At 32.3% G+C, this 19,292-nt stretch overlaps 2 protein-coding genes across 4 annotated transcripts in view; one reads left to right on the top strand and one right to left on the bottom strand.

Annotated features, from left to right (window-relative positions):
- stnB (stoned B) overlaps positions 1-6,588 on the top strand; it is a 29,388-nt gene extending 22,800 nt beyond the window's left edge. For both annotated transcript variants that reach the window (XM_072545381.1, XM_072545380.1), the window contains exon 11: positions 683-6,588. In XM_072545381.1, coding sequence (XP_072401482.1) covers positions 683-830 — 148 coding nt within the window. In that variant the 3' untranslated portion in view covers positions 831-6,588. The remainder of the gene's footprint in view (positions 1-682) is intronic.
- A 4,681-nt stretch (positions 6,589-11,269) lies between these two features.
- Positions 11,270-19,119, bottom strand: LOC140450045 (leucine-rich repeat-containing protein 56-like). 2 transcript variants are annotated; one of them, XM_072543468.1, is made up of 5 exons: positions 18,739-19,119; positions 18,326-18,654; positions 11,817-11,986; positions 11,633-11,700; positions 11,270-11,549 (listed from the first exon to the last, which is right to left on the bottom strand). In XM_072543468.1, exons 1-5 carry the CDS (start codon positions 18,952-18,954, stop codon positions 11,466-11,468), a joined length of 867 nt encoding a protein of 288 aa, XP_072399569.1. In that variant the 5' UTR covers positions 18,955-19,119; the 3' UTR covers positions 11,270-11,465. The 2 variants fall into 2 exon arrangements, with proteins under 2 accessions (XP_072399569.1, XP_072399570.1); XM_072543469.1 differs by having other exon boundaries at positions 11,633-11,685.
- Between the last annotated feature and the right edge of the window lie 173 nt (positions 19,120-19,292).

Genomic DNA, 19,292 nt, shown 5'->3' with positions numbered 1-19,292 from the left:
ATGTGGTAGTAATAGAACTCATGTCTAGATGTCACCATTAGGCTGTAGATAAATGATAATTGTCTGAAACTGCCTCTTTCCACAGCGTTTCTGTCGTGAAGTGTTCTATTAAGTGATGTAGTCCTTTAAGGCTGTGTCTTGATATGAGGGGAAGCAGTGAAGTAAAGTAAATAAAATTTGGGTGCCTCAGGTCCCTGTTTGCTTATATCTCTCTATATCAGGTACCATTCTTCTTCTTACATGTGGTTTTACTATGTGTTTTACCAGTAAAGCTAGTACCAATTCTCATAGTCTCATTGCAAAGTACCAATACCAATACCAATGTTTGCACTAATTGTGGCTTGACTTTTCAGCTTAAGACTGTTAGCTTGTGGGTAATGTTTGTCATCACATTTGGTGTACATTGTTCTTCAGTTCATGACAATGTTGTTTGAATGAGAGTGTTTTGTCTAATTTATCACCAAGATATCTGTGATAGTGGCAGTGTTTAGTTGCAGTATTGCAGTTTGTATTTTGACAGAAATCGCCTTAGATGATTAACATATTGAGAGACTTGCAGAGTCTTTATTGTAACTAGGCCGTGGGTGACATGAAATTAATCGATAAAAAGAATCTGTACTTTTCTGTTTTCATTGTGTCTTAAAAACATCATTTACGTCCACTTAACATATTTCGTTTTCAGAGTGGGAATCGAACACACAGAGGGCGATTCGCCCAACGCTTATGCTTCAGCGACGTACGTCTCGAAAACTACTCCAGCGCCGGCCCCACCGGCCCAGCCAGCGCAACCAGCCCCCGTAGCCGAAGAATCTAGTTCCGATAGCGATTAGAGATATTCCAAGAACAATCGTAGCATAGGTACTCTAATTTTCTACAAGTTTAGAGTAATTACATCAGTTGTAAGATTAAAATTAATTTACTGAGTTTAGAAAAGCTGCTGTTTGAGGTAACTTGCTGTGTACTGTTGAATACAAGAACAACATTTGAAAAATCCAAATTTATGTACAATATTTCGCGGAACTAAGCAAAATAGCTTCATCAAAGATTGATGTACTGCCTATTTGAACGAAGTATACCTTAAATAAAATATTAAACCATTGGCGTAACGTAACAATTTTTGTTTTGATAGCAAATTATTATATTTTTTGAAAAAAAACATTTTTAAAGGTATGTATGTGTAATATACTGTAATATATTTAATATATTTGATTTTACTGATGATTTAACGTAAATATAAAACTGAAAACTACTATTAGCTATATTAGAATTGAATCTAAAATTAATTCTGGACAATACTCATCTGTAACAATATCATTTGACTTAAAATCTGGATGTCTTCTTTATATATTCTTATTTATAGATTTCCCTTCTGATGTACCTCTAATATACAATTAGTAATTGCCGCTAATTGCCTAAATCATCATAATTTGGATATTTCTGGTCCCTTAAAAAGGGACTACTATAATAAATCAAAACAGTTATAATCTTTTCTGTTACTTGTTTCATCTTGAAAATCAACTAATCCTTTAATATTATTTCTAGGAAAAGAGTTCAAAGATTCTATGATTCTAAGTGGATTATTTAAATGAAGAAAAGTAGCTGGGCAGCAGTTAAATATAAAAATTTAAGACATCTGTTTATTGCATACTTATACAGAAGAACAAAGTAACGGCATCGTTTTAACACCTCCATATATCTCAAAGATTACACCATACCAAATAACTAGTCAGCTATTACTAAATAGTAGGACTGAAGGCAACAAAACAACAGACTTTAACAATAATTCTTGAAGAGGAGGAAAACTTTCATAGAAGCAAAGAAAGTTCATAAAAATATGTTGGTATTCCATATAGTGGACAGATTCGATGTAAATATAAGGATCGAATTGTTTTCTAATGCCCCTTTGTCCGATTCTTCTCGATCGACGATGGTAAATAAATGGTTGAAGTGTGGAGTAAAAATTATATGCTTTTATCATACTAACAAACTTTGAACTATGACCTTACAATACAATTTAATCTAGGCCGTTATTGCAGCACTTAGGAAGTTCAATTAAAAAATATATTATTCGGCAATTTATTAAGTCTGCGGGTTTGCAGTTGAATAGACTCTAATTATTAAAATAGTACTCAATGATATGTTTCACAATGTTTCAATTATACACGGTGAAACTGTTAAAGGTTAAGAAGTTAAGAATAATGTGAGATTACAAATTAAGGGATTAATTTGTGATTGAACAATATAGGATGATCCAGAAACCGTTACCAGAGAAACAAGTAACAAAAAAGTTAAAACCCACACTATTTACTTTGCTCAATAATTTTGCCATGATTTTTACGTGGACAACTTTTATTTCAGTCTTGTTTTAGTTACTGGAAAAGTTCTAAACAGAGGAAATGTTTTTTGTGTCTTCCTTTACAATCCATTTTCTTAGTCCGCATTTCTGAAACATATCCTTCATTCCAGTTAAGTTTTAGATAAAAATAAAATTATATATTGAGGCATCGAGCATTTTAAATCAATAAAATTGTTTATTAATACTGTATGTTTAATGTAAATCGTTTATAATAAAATTCTGTACTTATTCCTAGGATAGAAGATAAAAATTATTCATGTTACTCATCTATATATAAAATATAAAGTATATTGCGATGTATAACTATTGTAAACTATGGATAATAAGTCGTGGATCATAAAAAAGTGATAAAGGAAAGATTAGTTTTTGTAATCAGAATATCGTAGCAATATGTTTGATTGTGAATTAAGTAAAATATAGAGGACTTTAGGAAGTAAATGTATTAGTAAAATATTAAATCATTATAAAAATATTCGTAGAATATTTTGTTGTGATAATTGGAAACATATTGTAGGAATTTATTTTTTTATTGGTGTTTTCTTTTTAACAGTATTATGACGCACAGTAAAACGATCAATATAGATATACATACACTGTTACGAATAATTGTTGGCACTTATTTTTCGTGATCATTTTTTGTGCTGACTTTTACAAATTTTTACTGTATTAGAGTTGTTGGTACGTGGATATCAGGATTGGCCTATAGAATTGGTCAATGCCTGGTAGTTAAGATATTTTTGGGCTTTTGAACGTTTGAATTTTTTTTTAAAGTGACAAATGACACATTTGGAACAAAAAAACCGCCCAAGTTCGTTGTGGCAATTTATATGCTAAATATATGACTTTAAAACAATTTGGATCAACGGTGGATGACAAAAAAACTCATTTAGAAACTATATCCAATCTACAGGGTATATATTTGTCGTTTGAACATTTGAATTTCTTTTAGAAGTGACAAATGATATATTTGAAACAAAATGACCGCCCAAGTTCCTTGTGTCAATTTTTAACATTCGAATTTCTTTGGAAAGTGACAAATGATAAATTGAAAACAAAAAGACCGCCCAAGTACCTTGTAATAGATTATATTGCAACAATATGACTTTCAAACAGTTTTGATCAACGGTGAATGGTCAAAAGCTCATTAAGAAACTTTAAAAAACCAAGGGAGCATATTTTTGTCGTTTGAACATTTGTATTTCTTTTAGAAGTGACAAATGACACATTTGAAATAAAAGACCGCTCAAGTTCCGTGTGGCAATTGATATGGCAAATATATGACTTTAAAACACTTTTGATCAACGGTGAATGACACAAAAGCTCATTGAGAAACTGTATCAAACCAAGCGTAAAACGTTTTATCCTGGACACATATTTAGACACGACAGGTATAACTTCCTTCAGCTTATTATAGAAGGGAAAATAGAAGGCAGACGCGGCCCGGGTAGACGACAAAGATTAGACAGGATTAGACTTTTAAAGTTTAATAAGGAAAGCCCAAAATAAGGAAGACTTTGCAGAGGTCATCGCCAACCTTCGTTAAGAAGACGGCACCTAAAGAAGAAGAAGAAAGCATGTTTTTGGCTTTTGAATATTTGATTTTTTTTAAGAAGTAATAAAAGACACATTTGAAACAAAAAGACCGCCCAAGTTCCTTGTGGCAATTGATAGAGCGAATATATGACCTTGAAACAGTTTTGATTAACAGTGAATGAGACAAAAGCTCATTGAAAAACTTCATCAAACTTAGGGAGTATATTTTGGGCTTTTGAACATTCGAATTTCATTTGGAAGTGACAAATGACTCATGGGCAATAAAAATACCGCTTAAGTTTCTTGTAGCAATTGCTATGGCGAATATATGTCTTTAAAACGGTGAAACTATCAAACCTAGGAAGCATATTTTTGTCTTTTGAACATTTTACTTTCTTTTAAAACTGACAAACGACACATTTCAAACAAAAAGACTGCCCAAGTTTCTTCAAAACTGTTTTTATACTTAACTTTTATAAATTACAAATGACAAATTTCAAACAATAGTACTTTTTATGACTTTGCATATTTTTTATGCAAATGTATGACTTCAAAATATGTTCGAGACGGAATGTTTGAAAGTTTTGAAAGTTTGGATCATTTGTAAATGGAACTCTACTCTTTTAGAGACCTTTTTTCTGGCACTAAAAACATACAGAACTATACAGAGTAATATTTGTCGTCAGCATAAAAAATACTAACGAAAAATAGCATGGTGTAAAAAATTACTTTTTAAGCAAAGTTTTTAAAGAGATGTCACTATTTTTCCTAAAGTTTTCTTTTATCCAAGAGACTTTCTAGTAAAAAATATTGTTCTATAACTTGTATATCAGTGGTGCTCATCAAACGTTTTTTTTTATTCATATCTTCAATACCGAGTATTTGAAGTAAAAAATTAAAATCTACCAGAAGCTTAAAGAAAGAATTGAAAAAGAATTGAAAAAGAGTTAGTTTACTTTACGCAGGGTTCTCCTTTCCAACCCCAGCAGTTGTTGGGTCTTCAGCTTGAAGCGATTACTACTTAAATAGTTGATCTTGGCGCACTTCTCTCGAACGATTCTTGTCAGCGCTTCTTGTGACAGGCCCTATACGTAGCTTGTATTCTACTCGTCAGCGTTTTGCTTATTATGGAAAGCCTTTGAGCATCATCTCTTTGGTTTAAATTGTTGGGATTTTTTTCAATTTGTTATTTCTCTGATTTCACACTTTCTTTTAATTTCAATATCTAGCATCGCTGTTTGGTTTAGTTGTATTGTGTGTCTTGCATTTGAAACATGCTGTTCACGAGGTGATGTTTTTTCTCTCCTTTCGATAGCATTTCGATGTTCTTCTCGTCTAACGTGGATTCTTCGATTGATCTGCCCGATGTATGATTTCTCACAGTCCCCATATGGAATCTGGTATACTTCTTGATTTTCTAACGATATTTTTGTTTTTGTGAACGGTAAAATAGTTGAGATTTTTCAGTCGGTATTGAATAAATGTTTCTACTTTGTATTTTCTTAGCACTATTTCTATTTTCTCTGTTGTACTCTTTACAAATGGTAAAATGGTTTTTGTAATCAGTTTTTCGTCTTCTGTTGAGTCCTTAATTTTTCTTTGAGCATTCTAGCCGTTTCCGTAATGTTAAATACTTGTCCGGTGCTTGATTCCCCGACTATTAGGTCATCAGTTTATAATGCACCGCATTCTGGATACGATGTGACCAGACCATTGTTATCACAGAAGAACAAAGTGAACGAGACAGCGATGAAGAATGAAAAGGCACTTTAGCTATTAATGGGAATGAAAAAGAAGAAAATACAAGATTAAAAAATAGTAAAGTAATACAATGGAAACTTAATGGTAATAAGCAAAGTAAGGAAAGAAAGTACTTAAATGTCGTTATTTTAAGCAATTCTTTATTTGATCAGACAAGAATCTTTAACGTTAATCTGAGCACCACTCTTTGTAAAAATGTAATCGTTATTTTCAAGCATATCTATACGTGAAATGTATCATAAAACATTATTTTTATGTACATACGATAATACATGCAGCTAGAGCCACCAAAGGAAAATAATATAGATGTACGGTAAGAAAAAATATTATACATTTTGTTGACGGTTTGTAGATAGACGTACATAAGTATATTTAATGTTAACTAGTTATATAATTTATTGTTTGTTTTAATTTTTTATGTATTTGTTGAGTGATCCATGTTCCTATGAATGTTTCAAAAGATCATATATTTAAAATTTCATGAAACATATTAATTTCTTAGGAAGAACTGATAAACAGTTAAGCGTGGCAACACTGTAAATTTTGCGTCTCAGTAGTGTCAAGACTGAAAATAAAATAGGACTGTTAAGAAGGCAAAAAAACGTAAAAAGCGAACCTAACTATACGGAACTAACAAATTTATCTTTGATAGTTTTCTAGGGCTGTTTCCACGTATTTAGTATTTATAGAAATATGTTGAAAGTGAAGTGGGAACCTGAAACACTCAATTTTTTTGCGGATTTGCTACAAAGGCATTCCAAATGGGTCAAAAGCTAGTCACTAATTTTAAGGAAATAATAAAATATGATAAATTTAGCGTAGAGGAAAATGTAACGAATTGTGAACATAAATAAAAATTTAGCTGACATGATTAGATAAACGTAAGTACCTATGTAAATTAATGTAACTAATAGAGAAATACAGAAATGAAGCTTTTAGTTTGTTTATTATTGTTGTTATTAAATACTAGTCCAAGTAGTTTTTCCAAGACTACATCACGACTTCGAAAATTACGAATTGTTACTATACTTCATTTGGTATTGAGAAAGAGTTATAAAGTCTAATATACAGTGTGAGTTTTAAGTATGGAAAGCCTCAATTCTAGTGGTATTTACATTGTTGGCATATCTTCCGTTTTTCTGGAAATCCAAAAAACTTTCTTATTTCAAATGGAACACTCTGTAAATTTCTTGAAGTTCTTAAGAAATACTGATTATTTTTCATGTAATGTTTCGTATATATAATGTATACGTAAATGCCATAGTTTTGAAGTTATTGCTACATTTACATATTGACGAGAAGTTGTATTTTTAGATGAAACGTGAATTTTTTCTAGGGGAAATAAAATGATATCGTGGCAGGATGATAACAGCAGAACTGTACCTAAACCAGATGGTTATCATGGAAAAAGATTTATTATGGTTCATGCCGGTTCAGCAAAATGTTTTATTTCAGACGCCAGTTTGTTATTTTGTTGTTTGTCGATGTCTTCTTAAGGGCTTCCTGGGTCTCAGTCCCCGAGCCTCCAGACACTACTATACTGATGACTAACCATTGCATTACTAGTACTGATAACAGAGGACGGTTTATTTATACCGTCGATGAGGGCCAGCGTGGGGATTATCGCGGAGGTTGGCGCGAACATTTCTGACAGTAGGAATGACGAGTGGAGCAGACGATATTTTCTTTATAAGAGGTCTCCATGAAAGCATAAAGAAAATATCATCCGCTCCACTTATCAATCAAAATCCTACTGTCAAAAATGATGACGCATGTGTAAAGAACCATGGACTCAACTGTAATGACGACTTACCCTCATTCCAAGTGATTTTCCCCAATATATTTTTCGTTTTCCAATTTCTTGTTCGTTTCTTGTCCGACAAAAAATTTCCTTGCGAGAGTAATAACAATCGATGAGTCCTGGATCCACCGCTATGATGTAGGTACTAAAATAAAAAAAAAAAGAAGCGGAAATATCCAGGTTCACTGACCACCAAAAAAATCAAGGTTTTAACCTTATCTGCAATCTTCATTAGGGGATTTTGAGATTCCAAAAACGTAAATTTAGTAGTTTTTTGAAAAAGGGACTCATAATTACAGATGCCCATTTAATTCCAATATTACACAACGCCATAAAAAGGCAGCTGTGCAAAGGTGTTTATCTGTTAGGTACACCAAGATAATGCACTAATTCACATATTTGCTATTTCAACAACTGCAATAACTCAAGCACACATCAAATAAGTTACGTATCCACCATATTCTCCAGATTTGGCTCCTAGCGATAACAGCCTGTGTCCAAAACTTGAAGAAAACTTGCATGGTAAACAATTTTTTTCAAATAATGATGACATGCGGTAAATCAGTGGTTTGTATTGGTGGAACAACCTTTCTATCGAGAAGCGTTAAAAATTCTAGAATATAGATGGTAAAAATGTTTTAATCTTTTAGTCAGAGAGTCAGTGGTGGAGCAAAGGGATCATTATCATCATTCTGACTTTATAACTCTGCGTGGGTCCTAGCCTCCTCAAGAATATCTCTCCAGTCGTCCCTATCCATCGCCTTTTTTTCGCCAAGCACGTATTCTCAAATTTCTCATGTCTTCATCGATGTTATCAAGATACCTAGTTCTGGGTCTTCCTCTTCTTCTCTGACCAATGGGTCTATCAAGGAGCGTTTTTCTAGCTGGGTCATTTTGTTCCATCCGCATTACATGGCCTATCCATCTCAGACGTCCTATCTTAATATGTTTACGATATCAGGTTCCTGGTATATTCTATAAAGTTCGAAGTTGTATCGTCTTTTCCACATTCCATTGTCATTCATTGCTCGTTAGATTGGCCTTAGTACTTTTCTTTCGAAACTCCTAACATGTTTTTATTATTTTGAATCATTTTTGTGTATGGTGCAAAGTATTCCAATATTCCAATCATTGGGGAGGGATTTCTGTGTCCATATTTCTTTTATAAGTTGCTGTAATGCCATAGTGGTATCATGACCACCTTCTTTATATAGTTCAGCGGGAGATTATCTATTCCGGTTGATTTGTTTCTGGCTAGTTTTTAACTGCATCTTCAAGAACCGTTGTTGGTTCCTCTTTCTTCTCGTCTGCTACCCTTACCTCACATCTTTCGTCTTCCAGGTTTTCTTCTTCTTCCTCCATATTAAAGGCCTGATTAAAGTATTCCACTCATCTATTCAATACATCTTTCTTTGTTGTTAATAGGTCGCCATTCTGACTTCTGTATTCTCTTATGGCTGCCCTGAATTCTTTTCTGTTGATGTTAACTTCCCTATAGAATGCTCTGAATTCTTTCTCTGTTAAGATTTTCTATATATTTAAGATCCGTATTTAGGTGGTTTCGTTTTTGACGTGACAACGTCTTAAATTAGGTTGTGGCTCGGAGTCATTTAAGAAAAAGTGTAACGCCCGCTCACGTCCGTTACAGTGAGTCGCCAAACGAGAGAGAGGCCCGCCGGACCTGCGAATGCCTTGCGTCTCTCTCCCACTCAAACATGATCGGTCCGCTGCGCGCGGCACTAGAGAATTAAGCGCGTTGAATCGCTAAAGTTGAAAATCGTTGAAAGTATCGTCAGCTGTGTCTGTAGTGAAAATGTGGAGTGCTTAGATTCGTCATTTACAACAACTACAACAATAAAGGTAAATAATTGTACACTAATATTTCATTATCGTAAACTATGATTGATTGATTAATTGTTAGATTGACACAAAAGTTGAGAAACTGAGTTTATAGGTTATGTCATACTATTGACAAATGTTGATAGTGTTAAGTAAATTATTAGTTTAAATCACTCTGCAATCAATCGTAATTCAGTCGATTGAGAAGAAACAGCGCGTATTGCTAGTCAAACATTTAAAATAACAAATTATAACTTCTAACCTGTCAAAACAGGGCGACCAAACAAACGAACTAAACCGACCAATCACCACGCGCGGAGTTAGAATTTAACTGTGTTTAGCAAGAATTTCAAATTCCAATTTTAGTAAATGTTTTAATTTTCAACTTTACCATTTACATTTACAAATTTTAATTAATTTCAAATTTATTTAGCAAACATTTGAACCTTCGATCTGAATAAGTGTTTTGATTTTCAAATTGATTCTTTAAAATTAAAAATATTAAAATATATATAATCAGAAGTGAACGTCACATAACATTATCTGTACTTATTATTATTTAATATGTAGGCAAATACATGTGACCATACTTGGTAGACACAATTGGAAATAGTAATTTTTTATAACTGAAAAAAATAAATATATAAAATACTGGTAGCAAACAATAACTTCAATGATCGATATCTCCGCAACTAATTGATATATCGAAAAAATTTTCAAATAAATTTTGTAGAAAATAATAAGATCAATAATATAATATAAAATAAATAATATATAAAATAATATATAAAAATATAATATATAAAATATAAATAATATATAAAATACCTAATAAATCGGTAATGCAATTCTTATTTTCATTCAATTCCTTGTTCCTATTGTGCAATTTAATAATATTCATATCAATAAATATTCTACCGAGAAAAAGACGTTGTCAGGTAAAATCTTCGCCCGTAAAACCGACTTTACAGGCAACCGATTTTTTTTTTCTTTTGTGTATCCTCTTTTTTTCTCTTCTCTTTGTTTGGTAATTCTCTACAGTTTTTCTAGTTCGTCGGGTAAGCACACATTTCTGTTCCTATTTCATCTTTCGCTGCTGCTTCAATGTCTTCCTTTATTCTAGTCCAGTAGGAGTCTATATCTCTGTGGCCTTCTTCATTTATATTTTGATTCCTTAGCCTGTTAATGATTTTTTCAGAGTACCGTTTTGCAATTGTCGCATCTCTCAGCTTTTGCACATTCTTTTTTTTGTATACATTTTATTTTCTTTACTGGTGTTTGAAATTCTAGCTCTCAATGTTGAGATCACTAGACAATGATCTGAGTCTATGTTTGCGCCTTTTATTCCTTTTGTGCCAATAATTAGGCCTTTTGTTCTTCGGTTTACAGTAAATTCCACCCCATCTATGTGTTGGCTTTCATTGCAGATATAATATATGGAATGGGTTATCTTGTCAAGAGTGTCAGTTCTCGTCCACCGCATTTCACTATGTTTAGTAAAGATGTAAGTGCAGGTCCAGTTCGGTACAGAGTTCGGGTATTCCATGTTGCTAATCTCAGTCCCATTTCTCGTTTGCAGAGTCGTCCTCGTGAGTTCCGTTCAGCTAATAGTTCCTGAGGTCCCGTAACATATGTTTTTTACAGGAAAAGGTTGTCAGCCTCTAGACCAACCTCCAACTTGGAGGACCAGGGACTCTTCTGTTAGGGTTGCCATATCTTACTCTGTTTTGGTTCGTAGTTGGTATTTTTATTTCCCAACTACCCACCGGTCCTATGACCGACTAGGGCGTTCCCCTATCCATCACCTGGGGAAGCGTTCGATGGGAGACAGTCAACTCCCCACGGAGGAGCAAAGGGATCAGCCCTTGTAATAAATACTTAATAATTCTTAAAATAAAGTTATATTTGAACACAATTTAACAGATAATTTATAATTACAAAATTGTTTTATTTTACTATATTCTTCTTCTTTTTCTCTATAAGCAATTATACTTGTGATGGATTTATGCTTCTACGAAAGGTTCTTATTGCATTTTTTTGCGCTGTCGAATGATACTCTTCGATTCTCTTAATAATTTGTCCCTCTACTATATTAAGCAACTATATAGCTATTTAGTTTATTTTATTTAGCTATTTAACAAATTTATTCTTTACTAATAAGACGATTAGTATTTTTTAATTGTTGAAAAAGCGCTGGAAAAATACTCTTGGTGGAAAATCTATACTAAAGTTGGATCTATCATCTTCATTTGCAACTACCTGAAAAATTGTTTATTTAACAATATGTTATTGATAGATTGTGGAAAACAAAATTATTAAATAAAAAGACATCATAACTTTACCTCATTGCCGATAGAATTTTGATAATTCTCTCCATTGTTATTTCTCATTGTTACTGAAAAAATTTCAACTAATTTTTAATTGAATTATATATATATTTTAATTCTGAAAGATATAACTATCGTTGTTATGATCGTGGAGCTTACTGGCTACTTACAGTACTATACTGTTAAATTGTGAACGTACCTGCAGGAGTTATAATAAGACCATCCAAAATTTTAATACCGGGCAATCTGTGCTGGACAATTTGTCTGAGTCCAAGGCTCAACGTGATTCCAGGGTTTCCCTCGATATATAGTTCTTCGATATTTTCGCAAAATTTAAGGAAATCGATCTCATCTAGAGATATCATATTTCTAAAAGAACGTATTTTATCAATAAATTGCTAATTCACCGAAGAACAATTAAAGAAACACTGCAATTAATCAATCACATAAAGAATGTCACAGCTATACCAATAGTCTAGGATCTGTTTTGGATTGGACATTTTTCATAGGAAGCTATTTTTTTGCTGGAATCCCTTCAGGATGTGCCCAATATTGATAATCACGATATGCGCCAGTCGAAAACCCTGTGCTAAATTTTTTATTTAACAAAATCTGAAAACAATTGAAAATTTCTCATTTTTTTTGTTCCTATTTTTGTTTATAATTCGGAAAATATTGATCCTAGAGAAAAAATTATACGAAGTTAAAAGTTTCGTTATTCAATTTTACACAATATTTCGTTAGCTAGAAATTGAAAATTTAATGTTTATTTTTGAAAAAATAGCAATAATTGGAAAAAAAGTACAAAAAAATGAAGTTAATCCTCTAACTGTTTTCGACTTTCTAAACTTGACTTACACGCTCCATATTCCGCCTAGAAAAACCTTTTAATATGTTTAAAACGTGTGCTTAATTTTATTAATCGGTCAAATAGGTTTTGCATAATAATTTTGCAACCCAGCCTACTGGAAAAAAATCGCAAATTTTCAAATTTATAGTAGGCCCTAAATAAGGCTCTCAGATAGTTGCATATTTTTTTACATATAAAGGAAGGCTCAAACTTTCAAACGCTTTTTGTAAAATTCAAATCGATTCACTAGGAGAGCCTAGAGAATTTTTTAAAGTTTTAAACATTTTTTATATATATGTATTAGGCTTATAAACAAATTGAATAACTTTACGAGCTTTAAACATATCAATTTCAAAATTTATACACTTAAAGAACATTAAAAGACGCTTCTTTAAAAAATAGATACATTCGGCTTACTAGTTGCCGAGATATTGAAGCTCAAAGTTGGCATACATTTGCCGTGTAACCATAAATGATAGAGGGCTCGTTTTTAAACAAATACCCTCGTCTTGTCAAGTACTTTTTATATGAAAAGTTTTACGTTATGCGCTTCATGGCAACATCCATAAAAAAGACAAATAAAAAAACCGTTTTCGCGTAAAATGTCGCTCGGAATGCATGAGAGGTGGTGGTGGGGGACCAGGTGGTGGAATATCTCGGCAACCAGTAAGCCGAATGTATCTTTTTTTTAAAGAAGCATCTTTTAATGTTTTTTAAGTGTAAAAATTTTGAAATTGATATGTTTAAAGCTCGTAAAGTTATTCAATTTGTTTATAAGCCTAAAAAATGTTTAAAACTTTAAAAAAATTTCTAGGCTCCCCTAGTGAACCGATTTGAATTTTACAAAAAGTGTTTAAAAGTTTGAGCCTTCCTTTATATGTAAAAAAATATGCAACTATCTGAGAGCCTTATTTAGAGCCTACTATAAATTTAAAAATTTACGATTTTTTTCCAGTAGGCTGGATTGCAAAATTATTATGCAAAACCTATCCGACCGATCTTAACAAAATTTAGCACACGTTTTAAACATATTAAAAAGTTTTTCTAGGCGGAATATGGAGCTTGTAGGTCAAGCTCAGAAAGTCGAAAACATTTAAAGGATTAACTTCATTTTTTTGTACTTTTTTTCCAATTATTGCTATTTTTTCAACAATAAACATTAAATTTTCAATTTCCAGCTAACGAAATATTGTGTAAAATTGAATAACGAAACTTTTAACTTCGTATAATTTTTTCTCTAGGATCAATATTTTCCAAATTATAAACGAAAATAGGAGCAAAAAAATGAGAAATTTTCAATTGTTTTCAGATTTTGTTAAATAAAAAATTAAGCACAGGGTTTGCGACTGGCGCATATCGTAATTATCGATATGGGGCACATCCTGAAGGGATTCCAGCAAAAAAATAGCTTCCTATGGAAAATGTCCATTATGGTCTGAATTTCTACAGATCCCGACTAGTCTACAATGTTTTATATTCTTAATGGTTTCTGCTCTTGCTCTATAGATTGATTTTTTATAAAAAATATTTCTGATTTAATTCCGTTAATAATATTACTATAATTTTGAGTATAACATAAATATAATTTGGCTTTTCTTCTTATGTTTTTGTGTGAACAGAGTACCAAGTTCTTAGTGAGTAAAGTTGCTAAAAAACATCAAAAAAAATTGTATTGTGTATCGGAAGAAGACAATCAAATACAGTCTCGTTCTAAAATTGTACTTGGGCGAATTTGGGTACACCAAATTGGATAAGTATAGGTTGGTACAATGGTGTAGGTTGGCTACAGTGTAAAGTTTGTTTAGCAGTAAATGGTTGACTTCAATTAGTCAGGCCTATTAACAATAGGCCAAGTCAGATGAATTTAATAATATTTACGACCGCACTAATTGAAGTTTTTTCTGCTAAACAAACTTTACTTATGACTTACGTAAAAGTGAACGACTTTAATAATTGTAAGCAAGATAAGATGGTTGTAATATGTTGTTCTAAATAATAAAGAAATAATCCATTAATAATATACTTATTTTGTCAGTTATAAACTAAATATTGAAAAGGTTATCAGTCCAGCTGACTCCTTGACAAATAAGTAAAGTATAAATCAAGAAAACGTGATTACCTTGGAAGATGTTTACGGATCAACAATTTCCTATTCTCGCTGAAGAGAAATTCAATAGTTTAATAGTTGGAAGTTTCGTGTCAAGATCCTATTAAATGAAAAGAAAGTATTACCAGTGATTGAAAGTTTAGACCCAACATAGAGAGAAAATTTTGCAGATGACGATTCAAAGGCAAAATCCATTATAGTTCAATGTGTGGCAGATAAACATTTGGACATTATAAAAGATGCAAAAACCGCCAAAGAAAAGATGAAAGCACTTGAAGACGTATTTAAAAGAAAAAGTATATTTACCAAGCTTGCGTTAAAAAAGAAGCTATTGACTTGAAGTGTAAAAGTGTAAAAGAGATCAAAAACTGGAAGACCATTTTATGAATTTTGACAAAATTATACGAGAACTGGAAGGTGTAGGTAGTAAGATAGATAAATCAAAGTAGTTAATCTTCTTTTAACCCTTAATGAAGAGTATGAAGCTGAAAATAATGTTCTTGATTTTATAAAATTAATTAAAACTAAACATAATGCTGAAATGCTGAATGAACTTCATGAAAAATCACTGCAAAAAGGCCTAAAAATTAACTTCAACAAAACAAAAGTAATGACAAACACGAAAGGCCAAAAGGCAATAAAAATACAAACAGAAAAAATAGAACAGGTAAATGAGTATATCTATCTAGGACAAGCAATCAGAGCTAACAGAGAAAATCAAACAGCCGAAATATCGAGACGAGTAAGAATGGGATGGGCAGCGTTCGGCAAACTTTCTTACGTTCTAAAAAATCAAACAATCCCTCTATACTTACGAAGCAAGGTATATAACTCCTGTATAATACCGGTGCTCACCTACGGAGCACAGACACAGGCCAATTTGGATAGGATAAGGAAGGCACAAAGAGCGATGGAGAGACAAATGTTGGGTATATCACTTAAAGATAGAAAACGTAACCAGTGGATCAGAACCAGAACAAAGACAGTAGACGCGATAGAACAAGCAGCAAAACTGAAATATAAATGGGCTGGACACAATGAACGTCTCCAAGACAGACGATGGAACAATGCTATCGGAAAGTGGCGTCCATACAATGCAAAGAGATCAAGAGGCAGACCACAGATGAGGTGGAAAGATGACATCAGGAAGCAAGGAGGTCCCACATGGCAGAGAACAGCTCAAGATAGGGAACGATGGAGAGAACTGGGGGAGACCTATATAAAACAATGGAAAGATAGAGAATAGGTTCAAAAAAAACCTAATGTTAAAACTAAGAGTATCAGACTAGATAATGAGGGGTGAATTCTCATCATATAAATTTAAAAATATTTGTAGACAAATGGGTATTGAGTTGCAGTATACTCAACCATACACACCGCAGCAAAATGGTACATCTGAAAGAATGAATCATATATTGATAAATAAAGTTAGAGTCAAACTAGCAGAAACTAACTTGCTAAACATTTATGGGGTGAAGCAATGAGATGTTCAGCTTATGAATTGAGCAGGAGTCCTACAATAGCTAATGGTGGTAAAATACCATCTCAGATATGGTATGGTGAGAATAATATTAATCATCTTAGAGTTTTTGGTTCTAAATTACGGAGTGTAATTCTTCCAAAGCCGAATAAATTTGACATTAGAACAACAACAAAAATGGTAAGCTCTTCTAATTCAGGATATGGATTGTGGGATTGCAAAAATCACAAAATAATTACGTCTACAGATGTTATTTTTGATGAAAAACAAGTTAAATATAAAGATAGTGTAACTGATGATGTTTACGATAACAGCAAACATCAAACAGTTTGGACAAAAAATTAAGGAAATTCTGAAGGTACTGAAGATGGAAGCAACAAAAATGAAAGTTTAGCTGAAAACGAAGAATTAATTAGAAATGAAATAGCAAGTAATGAAGGGGATCCTATATGTACCAGAAGAGGAAGAGAAGTAAAATTACCAGAACATTTTAACGAATACCAGTTATATTCAGCTGATTGCTTACTATCATTGAATGCTGAACCATAGACGTTTGAAGAAGCGCAGAAAAATGGAGAGTGGAATAATGCAATTAATCAAGAACTGGATTCATTGGAAAATCTAAACACATGGACACCAGTTAGTTTACTTGATAACAAAAAGAATATAGATACAAGATGAGTTTTTAAAATTAAAGATGATGGAACACATAAAGCAAAGTTGGTTGTAAAGGGTTTTCAAGTACAGGAGGAGAATCCACTAAAACCAATCTATGCACCTGTGGCAAGAATGAGCACAGTGAGAATGATGGTGTCTCATGCGCTGCAAAGAGATTGGAAAATTTATCAACTTGATGTGCCCGCAGCTTTCTTAAAGTTTTAGGAAAATTAAATAAAATAAAACTTCTCTTAAAGGAAAGTTTTAAAATTAAATAGAGCGCTATATGGTTTAAAAGAATCACCAAAATGCTGGAATCAGACTTTTAGTAAAGTTGTAACAGAGAATGGATTTATTAGATCTAAACATGATTTTTGTCTATATATAGGAGAAGACATATTTATGATTGTTTATGTGGACGATATAATATTAAAAGGACATAAACAAAAAAATAAAAGAAACAATAGATGTTTTGAAAAACAATTTTTGTGCCAAGGACTTGGGTGAAGTGAAGAACTTTGTAGGAATCACAATATTAAGAGAAAGTGGTAATATCACATTAGGGCAGCCCAAAATGATATCAAAAATACTGAGTTCATTTGGTATGAGTGATTGTAAAGGTGTAGCATCACCAATGGAAACAAATTTTTAGATAGATAACACTCTAGAGGTAATTGATGTTCCTTATAGGAAACTTATGGGTAGTCTTATGTATATAGCAACTACATCTTGACCTGATATTATGTTTGCTGTTTCATATCTCAGTAGAGTACTCGATAAACCAACACAACAAACTTGGAAAGCATGAAAAAGAGTACTGCGATATTTGAAAGAGACACAAAATTTTTCATTGACATATAAAAAGGAACCGTGGGAACTTGTTTGTTGTTCAGATTTAGATTGGGCATCAAGTAAAATTGATAGAAAAAGTATTACAGGTTGTATTGTATTTTATTGTGGCAATCCAGTTCCATGATTGTCCCAGAAACAAAACTGTGTTGCTCTTTCAACTGCAGACGCTGAATACATAGCTGCGGCTACCTCAGCTCAAGAAGTGATTTACTTAAAAGGTATTTCATCTTATTTTACTGTACAGGGTAAATCAAAACTTTTAATTGATAATTTGAGTACAATAGCAATATGTCAGTCTTTTGAAAATTCTAAACTTGCCAAGCACATTGACATTAAAGAGCATTATATAAAAAATTTAGTTTCAAAACGATTGATATGTATTGATTATATTTGGTTTGAAAATAATCTTGCAGATATATTGACAAAGCCTTTTTCAAAAGAAAAATTTTGCCATCTAAGGTCTTTGTCAAGCGTTTCTTAACTGATGTAAAATTATTATAAGAATATTTTTTATTGTTTAGATTTAAGCAATTTTTCCTCCTATGTAATGTATTGAAGTTCAAATCGAGGAGGAGTGTTAAGTATAGGTTGGTACAATAGTATAGGTTGGCTACAGTGTACTTATGACTTACGTCAAAGTCAACGACTATAATAATTGCAAGCAAGACAAGATGGTTGTAATATGTTGTTCTAAATAATAAAGAAATAATCCATTAATATTATACTTATTTTGTGATTTATAAACTAAATATTGAAAACTACCTTCGCACATCCAAAACTCGAACTTTGTTCAAAAATGCACACGGTGAAAGGGTATTAATTTCGTTATTAGCGATGTAAAGTTCTTCCAAATGTTCAAATCCAAAAACGCCGTCTATACAAGTCAAACCACATCTATTCACCTTTAGAATTTTTAAATTTTTCAAACCGAATCCAAGATCTCTCAATGATGAAACAACACTTCCATCAAGAGTGAGCTCCCTTAGAGCCGGTGTATAGAAACTTAAATATTGAAGAGTTGTTTCACGGGAAATTACTCGGAGCTTTAGTTGGGTAACTGTTGTTAGGTCTTCTGTGTTAGTCACTTGAACCTAAAATAGAAATTATATTATATAAATCACGAAAATTATATTCCATGTTCAGTAACATTTATTTTAAATTAAACCAGTACTTACCAATAAATCTCTTAAACTTTGCTCCAATGGAGGATGCAGAGATTCTTCTAAACCAACATCGACATTAGTAGTGTCAATAAAAGAATCCTCACTACCATAAATATCCGATAAAGAAGAAAGACTATGGTCCGAAATTGATCTTAAAATAATCGTAACGTTGTCATTGCGTCTAGGAACTTCCTCGTCTGATAACTGCGAATCCAAATTCGGAGGCATTGTTACATAAACTAAAACGACCACTTCAAATTCGATTTACTTCTGGAAGGTATCTTGGCAACCAGTAAATAAATATTGATTGAGATATTAAGAAAAATTTACTGTTTTTCATTTTTCCAACAATTTTACCACCAAAGCTTCCTTATTTCCTAATTTAATGTTATCTCATTAAACTCCAGTAGTTATAGATTTCTGCTTACTACTCGCAATCTGGTAAACTAATTAAATTTTCCTTAAATTGGATGCGTAGACATGCTCAAAACGAATACATGAGGTATTTCAGTAACTTGCTAAAAAGTGGCTATACAATTTAGTGGTTTATGTGATTTCATTTATTT

Source organism: Diabrotica undecimpunctata, chromosome 9 (genome assembly GCF_040954645.1).
Source record: "Diabrotica undecimpunctata isolate CICGRU chromosome 9, icDiaUnde3, whole genome shotgun sequence".
Classification (NCBI taxonomy): Eukaryota; Metazoa; Arthropoda; class Insecta; order Coleoptera; family Chrysomelidae; genus Diabrotica; species Diabrotica undecimpunctata.
The sequence above is the reverse complement of the archived record's forward strand: the minus strand, read 5'-3'. Positions and strand labels throughout refer to the sequence as shown.

Coding starts and splice junctions, on each gene's coding strand:
- LOC140450045 (XM_072543468.1), bottom strand. CDS start 18,954: ATGCCTCCGAATTTGGATTCGCAGTTATCAGACGAGGAAGTTCCTAGA. Junction 18,655..18,738: donor AAAGTTTAAGAGATTTATTG/GTAAGTACTGGT, acceptor TTTCTATTTTAG/GTTCAAGTGACTAACACAGA. Junction 11,987..18,325: donor CGAGTTTTGGATGTGCGAAG/GTAGTTTTCAAT, acceptor ACGTTCTTTTAG/AAATATGATATCTCTAGATG.